General features: G+C 36.8%; 1 protein-coding gene across 6 annotated transcripts in view; it reads right to left on the reverse strand.

Moving 5' to 3' along the window:
- DCUN1D4 (defective in cullin neddylation 1 domain containing 4) overlaps window positions 1–12,536 on the reverse strand; it is a 70,219-nt gene that overhangs the window by 23,963 nt on the left and 33,720 nt on the right. For all 6 annotated transcript variants that reach the window (XM_070396804.1, XM_070396786.1, XM_070396811.1 and 3 more), the window contains 3 exons: window positions 9,808–9,899; window positions 4,229–4,299; window positions 920–1,011 (listed from right to left, as the gene is read on the reverse strand). In XM_070396804.1, coding sequence (XP_070252905.1) covers window positions 920–1,011; window positions 4,229–4,299; window positions 9,808–9,899 — 255 coding nt within the window. The remainder of the gene's footprint in view (window positions 1–919; window positions 1,012–4,228; window positions 4,300–9,807; window positions 9,900–12,536) is intronic.

A 12,536-nucleotide genomic window follows, 5' to 3' on the forward strand; every position in this document is an offset into this window, starting at 1 on the left:
AGAAGTTATTCCAAGTACTCTAGATCACAGCTATATATCTTCCAGCCGTTTGAAATGTTTAGTCATCCACCTCAACTGTATCCTTCATTGCATAACATAGAATAACAATTTATATTTTCTTGAATGAAACTCTCAGCAAACACACACACATACACCCACAGACACACCACACACACATACACATAAGCACAAAGGGAACACATAAAACCACTGACTTTTTTCTTATTCTGGGCCAGGTAACACAAACAGAATCTTTATTATCACTATTTTTTAATCACTAGAGTAATGAAGTTCCAATTTTGCCCTAAGCTAATATAGAATATATAAAATAGAAGATATCAAACATTTTCACTTATAAGTTACACTTTTCTCAATTTTTTCTCACTAGCTATAAACCAGATTCTAGTAAGCCTTTGCTGTTTAAGCTCTACCCCTGGGCTGTTCAATCCAGTAGCCACTAGACACATGTGGCTACTGAGCACTTGAAATGCAGCTAATTCAAAATAGTTCATTGACTTTTAAACTATTTATTACATGCTGGAATGATAATTTGGGTTAAATAAAATATATTAAAATTAATTTTACCTGTTTCTTTTTACACTTTTTAAATGTGGCTATTGGAAAATTTTTAATTACCTATGTAGTTCACATATACAAGAAAAGGCTAGTCTATTTCCTACTGGGTAGAGCTGCTCTAGAATACGAAAATAAATAATATACACTCACATAAAAACTTTAATTGCTAAAATTCAACCATAAAGCCCTTCTCATCATATAAAAATGACACATGGTCCTAGTAGAAGTCTGCCCAGATCAGCTGGCCTTCATCCAGTCACCCAACCCAGGCTCCCTGAGATCCCAGGGAAGAGGCTACCGGCTTGGGAGAGTAGTGACCCCCCAGTACAGTCTTAGGACTTACTGTAGAGAAGTCATTCCTTTTAACCATTCCTGTAGAGTAAAATAACCCATATTTTGTGCATCCAATTTCCAAGCTAGGACAAGCATAACTACCTGTTTAAAAAAAAAAAAAAGAAAGCCCAATCAAATCAGAACAACAGACCTCAGCAATTAAATACATTAACATCTCACCAGATGCTTCTGTTCATGGTAGTTTAGTCACTGAAATATGAACAGAGTAACTTAAAAAATGAGTTCTAGATTGGCAATCATCTATAAGTTTGATAATTTAGTCTGCTGACAAGGGTTTGGAGAAACACAAACTCTTATGATGCGTGCTGGTGAAAGTGTAAAGAGATTAACCTTCCCAGAGGGCAATTTTGCAGTGCCTATCAAAACTAAAACCAGTAATTGACTCAGCAATTCCACCTACGGAAAGTTATCTTATAGATATACCTGCACATATACATTAACGTGTATATTCAACAATGCTGACCACAGTACTATTTGTAGAAGCAGAAGATTGGAAACAAACATTTATAAATAAGGGACTAGTTATTGCATACTTCTTTGCTAAATACATTCCACATGAAGGAATACTATGCCCCCATTATGACAAAGTAGACCTATGGGTACAAATAGGGAACAATCTCTAAGATTTATTAAATGAAAAGAGCAAGGTGCAGGACAGAGTTGAAAAATTAAAAGGTGGGTGGTGAGATACACACTTGAGACACATACAGTGGAGTTGTATCATAAATACATTAATGTTTGTAAATTCAACTGTGTAGACTGGGGGAATTATTGTAAAGTAGCCCAATGGCCCACATAAATAGCACTATGCCCGGACTGAGCCCAGGAGGAGCAGCAGGGCCCAATCTTTCCTGTGAGGCACCATATAAACATATCGAACACCTGTAGTATGATGGCAGGATTAAGTGTACTTTTTCTGTTTAAAATTTCCTTTCATCAAATATTAATTAAATCAGTACATATCAATTTTTAAAGTCACTAGGTGTTTTAGATTTCAAAAATCTAGATTACTATGTAGATTATGAGGATTGATTAGTAAGTCAATGCTTTTACATTGTTACGTACATCGTCACAAAATGATTGGTAAATAGGTTAAAAATGGTAACTTAAGAGACCGATGGGCTATTTAGAAGAATTTCCCCAAAAGAAGAGGTTATATGTTCTTCAAAATATTTACACATTAGAGGATTCTCTCCTCATCTCTTGAACTAACCATCATTTTTAAATTCAAACTTGGTATGTTCTCAATATCTACATTCAACCATCTATTAGAAAGATTTTTTACATTCCACATAAACATGTTTAAAAAAATGGTGAAGACACAAGAACACAGATAGTGCACATGAAATGTGTCTAAACTGCCAAACCAGACGTTCGCCATGAGGATTTCTTTACACAAAACAGACCTTTTCTTTTAATGGCTAATAAGAAAGCTAACTACTTAAATAAAGGATCTTGCTGTTACCTTAGTAAATGAAAGTAGACTTGAATTTTACAACCTGCTTCAACTCTATAAGCTATAAATATCAGGCAAGGTGAGAGTTTTAAATACTTTAAGGTGCTTACTCATTGATGCAAATGGCCTTTTAAAAACTATTTTTGCTGCTTTTTCAAATGTTAACATTTCTGAAATTGTAATGTATCCCCAATTAATGGCATATCTGAGTTTATTTGGCAACATTTTTTCTTTCTTAGTGATGATACAACTTATATAACTTCTATTAGTGGCATCTTAGAATTGAAGTACAGTAATAAATACTTTAAAATATTCTAAATTCGGTCTTTGAGTCTTCAATGTACATGATTCAACATTTCAAGACTATTTTTACAGAAAGAGAGCTAAAGGACTCATTACTGCCCCCAAAGGACTCATTACTCAGCTCTCTTTTACTGAGTACTGCTATTTGGAGGTGAGGAACTTTGGAGAGCTGAGGACCCCCTTTTTCAGTTAGAACCAGCATCAGCACTCCCTCACACCAACAGGCCTTTCCACCTCTGAGTATAATTGCTCACACAATCCCTTTTACACAAGCAGCCTGACCCCAGCCTCCTAACCTCCTCACCGCTGGCCTTGCTGCCCATCCCTCTGATCAGACGTGGACAGATGTTCTCTGGTGGAATCTCTGTAGCCTCTCTCAAGCCCAGCTCACTCATACTGTTCAAAAAAACACCTTGCCCCCTCAACGCAGCTCTCATTAGGAATGTTACTTTCTATGTCTATGAGTGTCTATGGACCAGATCAGGTAAAATGCTACTGACCCAGTTGTCCCTAAACCTTTACGCCAAGCTGAATAATTTATCTAGATACCTGAACTAGATCACATTAATTTTTAAAATACAAGACAAAAATCCATGTAATAAAGTTAACAACATTCCAAAGGCTCTTTAGGATACTGAAAATGTTATTAGGGGGACGTGGAGGAGAACAGAGGCACAGAAATGGTAAGGATAAAAAAAGAAAAGTTTTAATAAAAAAGTGTGAAGTCTCAATTCCTAGTTTTCTTTAAGAGCATGACATATATGCATGGGCACCAGATATCCTGCAAATAGTCTGAATGAAGGGGATGATCTCGAGATCACTCCCAGGTCATAAATTCATTTAGGATCTAAGGCGTATTTGTTAAAATTGAAGGCTAATGTAATATTCAACTGCACAGTTAATGATCCAGGGCATTTGTATGAGCAAAATTTTTCATTTTAGTATAAGAGAGTAGATGTGGGAACAGGAAAAAATATTCAACAATAACATGGTGATAAGAATTAGGCAAAAGTAATTAAGCATATAAAATAAATTCTAATTAAACTTTTTAAGTGAAGTACTTAGGGCCTTTACACCAAAAAAACAATCACTTTCTGAGGTAAATTAAAATGGAAGTGAAAGAGCCATGAAAAATTCTTGATAATTACAACCTCCGCAAAACCCTTATTCAAAGTCCTAGATAAACTACATGAGGCTGAGGCAAATACGGAGGGAAACAAAGGGACACATGCTGTGCCCGGTCCCCGAGCTGATCTGTCACTGTAGATACACATGCACACACCACTTTTTAAAAATCTAGTTTAACGACCTTACTACTGTACCATTTAGATACAAGAAATTAAACATGAGAGAAAAATGACTGTACACCATACCAACAAAAAATTTCACTTACAAATCAAATTAGAATTGAAACCTATTTCTTAGATTGCTTCATAAAAACACACCATTACTTTTTTTATTGTTGCTTTATTTGTCAAGGGACAAAAGACTTAAGAAAAACAATCAACTGATTGACTCGACTTAATAAGTTAGACTTACATTTTCTGGTTCAACACCAATGTCTTCACAAAATTTCTCCATGCCTTCGGGACCTACAACATCATCAGTACCTGTGGTGAAATGCAATCTTATATAAATTAAATCTAACCATGTGCACTATTACCACTGTGACAGGACTATATTGTCAAAATATTTACTATCCAAGTAAACTAAAATCAAATAACAATTAAGGACTAGAACTCCTTTCTGAAGAAAGAAATCATCAAGTACAAACTGAAAAATATTCTGGCATATCTTTAAAGGATTCTACTCTGCACAATCATTTAAGTCAAATCATTGCCATGTCCCTCAACCTATGGACATATGATAGAAGTAATTTATGTCTAAAGATAAGGTCACCTGCAAAATCACTAATAACCCCCTAATTGTCAAAAGTAATAGATGTAACAGTCCATCTTTATGTTACTGGATTTTTCTGTGATACCTGACCATTAGAAGTTCTCGCTTCACAAAACTTGTCTCCTCCCATGACTTCTGGAAGTGCCCTCTGTCATCTGGTTTTGCCACCTCTCCTCCTTGGCTTTTTTATGGGTTGGGTCCTTTGCTTCTCCCAACTTGTAAAATGTGATGTGCAGAGTTCCATCCTTAAACCTCTCCTAATCCGTTCTATACACTCTCCCTAGGAAATTTCAACCATATCTGAGGTTTCAGGTACTACTACCCAGATCTTTTTCTAGCCCACACTTTCCCCCTGACTTTTGGACTGTCTACATCACCTCCTCTTTAACTAACACAACTAATCTCATCTTCTGCCCCGAACCACTACTCCTGCATTTCACATTTTCTACTATCACCTCACTGAGCCCATCATCTCTCCATGCCAAACCTGCTTATCCTCCTGTATTCTGTCTCAACTGGTGGCACCACCAGAAATAGAAACCTAGGAGTCATCCTGGATTCTTCCCTTATCCACTTTCCGCATCCAATCAATATTCAAACTCTTTCCTTCCAAATATGTCTTAATTGGACCTATCCTGCACTGTCCTATTCAGGCTCTCTCCTTTCACTGTGGTTACCCCAGCAGTCTCTTCAGGATCACCCTAATTCCAGAGCCTTGTCCCCCTCTGACCTTTTTCTAGTAATTATTTTTCTCCTTTTATTTTACATATTTTTCTATGTATTCCCAACTTTCTTAATTTGATTATTAGAGGAAAAGTTATCGCATCAATAAAAGTTTACTTAATTTTTAATTTAGTTACTTTTTTGCTACATTAACATATAAACACGAGACAAAAATCTCATTTAAAAGTGAAAGCGAAAAATTAAAACATTTAAAAAGCAAAAGTTTCCCCTCTAATCCCTCCGTACTCTCCAGAGACAACCATTTATTAAAGAATCCCTTTAAGTACCCTTCCCAAACCAAGTTTCTACATACATATTTATTTGCTGTTTCTAAATTTGTCCAGGCAATTCTCTTTGGCTTTCCAGGTGTACTATAATTTAATAATTTCATCTCCAACAAATGATGATTTTTGTCTCCTCCTTTTCAATATTTATGCCCCTTCTTTCTTTCTCTTATCTAACAACACTATGTAATAACTTACAAAACAATGGCAAATAAAATTTCTTATCTCATTCTTGATTCAAATGTGAATCCAATTAGCATTTTTATCATTTGATACCTTGCTAGCTTTAGGTTTGAGAGCCCATATACCCACATGCACACATTCATGTATATGTTACACCAAGAAGACATTAATACATTCACGCGGTAAAATGTTCAAATAGAGAAAGAAAGACTGAGTAAAATACAGTAAAAAAGAGAAAGCCTGCTTTCTCCTTTTCCTTATTAAATTAGGTGTATATTCTCCCAGACCTTTCTGTTATGTATTCATGTATGTGCAAATACACAATAAAATGCAGTTTTAAATTTATCTATACACATGGGTTCATGCTATATCTATAAATTCTACATCTTGCTCTTTTCATTAAGTATGTCTGATAATCTTCCTGTGAGAATACCTCTGCATCTACTTTGTTCTTGTTAGCAGACACAGTTTCCATTAATCCACTGTATGTAATGTGTGTGTGTGTGTGTGTGTGTGTGTATGTTCATCATTCTACTACTATAAAATACTTAGGCTGTAAGATTAAAGAATAATTATTCTCACAAGGAAATAGCCATCCGTCTTTATTTCACTAAGAGGTTTTGTCTTTAGGAAAAGATGCCTTTTTGTTATTTACCAATAGGACTCACGGAAGGTGGCTGCATAGAGCTGAAAATAAAAAGTTACTTTTTAATCTCTTTGGCTTCCATTTTGGCTGATTTTATAAAAGCTCTTTCACTGTAACCTATTCTTGAGCCTGGCCAGCCACCTGCATTTCCCGTGCCTGTGCACCAGGCCTGGGAGTCTCCAGGCTGCTCTCCGCCTTTTGCTCCCTCCCTCCTGGTTACTGTCTCCCTGCTCTGTCAATACTCATTACAAAGATGATGCTTCTCAGTTTGTCCATTTGTCACACTAGAAAATGAGCACAGTGCTTCTGTTCACTGCACCCCCGAGCCTAGCACATGGCAAGCCCTCAAAGAAGGGTCTGCTGATGTACACTGTGCAGGAATGTTAATTATCCATGCTCTTCCTTTTTTCCACATTTTATGCAATGCCATTGTCGTATTAATTGTATGCATTTTCCCTGTGTGTTTTGAAAGAGCAAGAAGTTTTCAACAGTAGGATTTGCAATGGTATGTCTTGCCAAAAGTAATTATTTTATCCTAAAAAACCTAAAATATAGCTTGTCAATTAACATTATTAAAAAGCTACCCATAATCCTATTTAAAACAACTTCTTCTTTCATCTCATTAATCTTTCTCATGAACTTATTTAGATCTATCTGTAATCACATTGTTCATTGGGATTATTGTAATATTTATACTGAATTTATCAATTCCCTTGTAGAATTGAGCAATCGTATTCTAACAAATATGCCACTGACTAACACAAAGTAGGTTAGAAGTGGGGTTTGAGGAAGATGGTTTAAAAGACCATTGTATCTAAAGTAAGCTATGGAATGCCCAGGTGACAGATACTGGAGATACATTTAGAAGGCAGACATACTGACAATAACCTAGAAAAAAGTGGTCCTCCCACTTACCCTCCCACTTTAAAGTGATTTTGTCCACATCATAGAACGTGCTGGGGTTAACTGGCCAGGCAGGAGCTGGAGAGCAGGGCTCAGGCTGCAGAAGCCATGGACAGCAGTCAGCAAGGTGAGGAGTGAAACGGGCAGCTCAGCAAAGAACTGAAGGTCCATCCATGTGAAACAACTACATACCAAGGCCCCTGCTACCCCTCCACTCCTCTCCAGATTAAAGTACAGGAGTCAGCCCAAACCAGCTGGCTGGCTCCTAGTGAAAGTGCACACACAAGGGGTGGTGAAGCCCTCCTCATTCCAGGGAGCTGTGGCCTCACAGACGGGCTCCCACAGACTCACTCTGCAGCACAACCTGTAAGTCATCCTTGAATAATACTGACCTATAGTTTTCACTCATGTAGTTGGGATTTTAAAAGTGAAAAAGATACCATTTGAACTTTTAAGTATTCCCAATTTCAAACCACTTTCCCTACTGATAAGATACAGAAGAAGGAAAGGAGGCAGGTGTAAAAATAGAGCTAGCCACACCCCCAGAAACTCCTTTTGAGAATGGACTACCAGGAACCAACCAACCAGGACCTCAGGGAACCTAAAGAATGTGGCTTAAGCTTTATCCCAAATGTCATCTTTCTGGGCCAGAGAAAAGCAAACAAGAAGGAAAATTGTAGACTGCTTGCTCTCTTTTAAAAGAAAACAGAAGTGTGGCTTATACTATGGAAAAATTTATGCTTACTTGTAAAGGAAGACACACAAAAAAATCAAAATAGCTGTGCTATGACGGTGGGATTAAGTGTTCTTTTTATGTTTAAAATATTCTTTTTATAATTGTGAGCCAAGAAGAAAGCAAAATGATACAAATATCAGAAAATTCTTCATTCATTCAGCATCCATGTACCAAACACCTAGAAAAGTGCCTTTTTTATTTTTTTAAATCCTCATCAGAGGATATTTTTTCCACTGATTTTTACAGAGAGTAAAAGGGAGGGAGGGGGAAGAGGAAGGGAAGAGAGAGATGTGAGACACATTGATTGGTTGCCTCCCGAACACAGCCCAACCAGTGCAGGATCAAATCTGCAAAGCCAGGTATGTGCCCTTGACCAGGAATCGAATCCGAGACCCTTTGGTGTGTGGGCTGCCACTCTATCCACTGAGCCCAGGGCTCAAACACTTTTACTAGGAAGACAAATGTCTTCAAGAGATTCGTGTTCTTTTGTCATAAATGTGAAAACAGATAAAGTCTAACATTAAGTTAGTTTTTGTACTAGTGTCTATGCCCTACAAACAAAATCTAGCTGAAACTAGTTCAAGTAATGAAGGCGAATTCACTAGAAAGACATTGGGGTAGCTCACGAAATTCCAATGAACCACAGGAATCAGGATCGCATCCTTTCAGGTCCACACCAGAAGAGAAAGATTCTTCTCTCAGCTTCCTGATAATCCCAAAAAATTTTGCCTGATTGGCCAGGCCTGGATTATCTGTCAGCCCCTGGAACAATTTCTGTGGCCAAAAGGGGCAAGGCTCTTACCAGAAAAGGGGTAGGGTGAGGGAGGGTGGCAAGATCAGGCCATAGGAGGAATCCTCACTTTGATACCCAGTAAAATGGTATCAGAACTAGTGATGAACAATGTCCTGGAGAAGTACAAGGGCTATTAGGCTAATTAGGGGGCTTTATAGGTACAGAGCATCTTGTTAGATAGAAAAATGGAGAAAAGCACTCCAGACAAAGGGCTGGCAGGGAACTAGTTCTTTTATCCCGTAGGCAGCAGGGATTTGTGAGGTGGGGCGGGGCAGGGTGGACTGATGACAGGAACGTTGCTTTGAAGAATGCTGGGATAGTAAAGTTGATAGGAAGTTAGAACTAGGAATGAGAAAAAGAACCTCTAGTTCAAACTTGTATGAAAATTTTTCTTTCTCTCTTTTACACCACACACAGCCACAAAAACAACCAAACCTTAGATTTCAGTATTACACCAGCCAACCAATTATAATAAGTTGCAAAACTGGGACTGAATTTAACACATTTAAATGACAAAACAAACATTTTCTGCCAAAAGATCTTTCAAAATAGAAACACTTAATATAAGAAATTCTGTTGCATTGCATAATGGTTCAAAGCAGCAAAGCTTCTTTTAACTTCAATGTGTAAACCAAATAATCACCCATTTCCAGCATTTGAATAGGTTTCCTAGCAATCCAAAGTACTTCTCCCAAGTGCATTTCATCTTTTCAGTTCGCTTCTAGTGTTCTGAGTTCTTTGGCTTAGCTGCTGGCTATAAATAGGACATTTGATGATTTGTTTCAATGATGTTCTCTCCCTCAAACAGGGACACACACACACACACACACACACACACACACACACACACTCCAAATTCGAAAAGTACATATTTCTTAATTTCCTAATCTCCTCTATGGTAGTCCCTACTTTCAGGAGGATCAGTCTAAGATGATATAAGTGATTACTTACCTGCATATTCATAGAACCACTCTAAGCACCTCTTACTTGAAAAAGCTTCTTCTTCAGTCTTTATTCTAGTTGAATCATATTTTCTATACATGCTAGAAATTGAGAAGGCAGTTTTAAGTTAGTTAAAGTAAAGATTCTGAGTTCTTTTTAAGTAGCAGATAGATTTTATTCACTTATCCAAACCACACATCTATTTAATCAGTATTTCAAGTATATTTTAAATATTTTACTTCCTGAATTTAGAAGCTTAAGCTTTTATAACTAGTTTTAAACACAGTCCCACCCAATACAAAATTAAATGGTAAATACTTAACACAGGTTTTTCTCTGATTAACAAATCATCAGTAAGAACTGAATAGAACAGGTATTTTATAGATCCCCTTCTACCTCACTACTAGAACTACTAAGTACAGAAAGATAGTGAGATACTGCAAGGAATGTCTAACACCGTAGACATTTGATGACCCTACGACTCACTCCTGTCTCACACTAGGTTCTCCTGACTTCTGTGCCTTATGAGTTAGGCTGGGCAAAGAGCACAGTGTAAGAAAGAACCTGTCAATATTAGAGACCTCGAGGGAACATAAGAAAATAAAAAGAAACATCAAACTATGTCCAAGCCTCCAGGAAAAAAAAATAATAAGGTGTATAGTTGATCACACAAAGTCTCTTGAATAGTTTCTTCATTAGGATAACCTTAAGAAGTTTAGAGAAGCCCTGGCTTCTGCCATTCTCTCATCATTCCCTACTATTGTGGAAACAGCCAGCATAAGCTGAAAAACCGAACCCGAAAGCACAGCAGCCTCCTCCTCCAACCCTGTGACCTTCGGCAAGAAGTTCTTATTTCATAATGACCTGGGGCTAAGGACTGAAATATTCCCTACTTTGGGAGGGGAGAGGAGGCAGTATCTTTACAAATAGTGATGTGGATAGAAAAATTGTGAGTATATACTTTTCTTACCCTTCATTTATATATAAATTGCCTAAATAGGTATATATAAATATTTATGAATATAATTTTCATTTACATAGTATATAAAAATCATATAATTCTTTTTAAATGAGCATTTATTCATGACCCACACATTCACCAGAATATATGTATATACCTCTGATTAGAGATTCTGAGTTTCAATACCAAAAAAGACATGGTTATGGGGTGGGAAGATATTTAAACTGCATACCACCAGTTTTGTTTTCTTCAATAAAAGGTAGCCATAATACCTGGAAACAAAGATGGACACTGTCCAAAGGTTCAAATAGATATGCTCCTATCCTAGTCCTGAACATTCCTCTCTCAACTCAAAAGTCTTTAATTGGTCAATAGTCTAGAGATCTATATATGACAATGTTTAAATTGCTTAAATATACTCTACATAAAAAAGAGTAATGGAATACCACTCAGCTAATAAAATTTAAAAAAAGATAAATGCTATAACATAGATGAACCTCAAAAAACATTAAGCTAAGTGAAAGAAGCAACACACAAACGACCAGTTATATAAAATGACTAGAAAAGGCAAATCTGTAGAGCTGTAAAGTAGATTCATGATTGCCTGGGGTGGGGGAATGGAAACGGAGTGAGTGTGAATGGACACTGAGGATCTAACTGAGGTGATGGAAATCTTCTAAAACTGGTTTGTAGTGATGGCTGCATAACTCTAACAATTTAGTAAAAATCACTGAATTTGTACACTTAAAATGGATGAACATTATAGTATGTAAAAAATGTTATGAAAAAAAAAATAACAAGGATGAAACTCAGATAATGCTATAGCCCCCTCTCCCTTGAGTGACCATGGCAACACTGTCAATAAGTCTCCCACACCTTTCTGCAATTCCACTAGCAGTTTTTAAATGGCTTTATCATCCTAAATCTTATTAGGCCGTGATGAAAAAATAAACACCAGCCCTAACCGGTTTGGCTCAGTGGTCGGCCTGCAGACCAAGGGGTCCCAGGTTTGATTCCGGTCAAGGGCATGTACCTTGGTTGTGGGCACATCCCCTGTGGGGAGTGTGCAGGAGGCAGTTGACTGATCTTTCTCTCTCATCAATGTTTCTAACTCTCTATCCCTCTCCCTTCCTCTCTGTGAAAAAATCAATAAAATATGTATATATAAAAAATAAATAAATAAACACCATAGATAGTCCCAAAATGCAATGTGATTATTAGAATTTGGCAATGCCTTGATAATCACATTTACACCACTCAGAAGTATAAAGTAACCTGGCTTCGTAATGCTGAAAAGCATTGGTCTACACATTGTTGGTGATTATCTTCTAACTCACTACTAACTACTAATCTTCTTTTAGATAATATTTTCTACTCATTTGGGATATAAACAGGGACATTATTTTCACATTTTCAGAGTCCATCTCCCTATCCCTCCAACTGAGGTATAGCATATTAAGTATCACAGCAAAAAAGAAACAGAAAAGTCTCATCAAATCTCCTTGATTTATAGATGTGAATTCAGGCCCTTTGGTGAAATGACCTACAGAGCTAGAATAAAGGAAGCTGAAAAAAGGCAGAAAGGATTAAAACTGATGTTTGTTCACCGTTTTAAAAAAAGAGGAGAAAAATGATGCCTAAAATAAACAAGTCTAACAGACCTTTGGAGTTACCAAAATTAACAGTTCACTTGTTTGAAAGAGAAGTGGTTGAAAAAAATTATCTACCAAATCTGTTTCTAACAAATCCTCACTCTTCTGAGAATAAACCTCAGGAC

This window comes from Myotis yumanensis, unplaced genomic scaffold, assembly GCF_028538775.1.
Source record: "Myotis yumanensis isolate MYYU_CA2020_CCGP unplaced genomic scaffold, mMyoYum1.0.hap1 SCAF_1, whole genome shotgun sequence".
NCBI classification, from domain to species: domain Eukaryota; kingdom Metazoa; phylum Chordata; class Mammalia; order Chiroptera; family Vespertilionidae; genus Myotis; species Myotis yumanensis.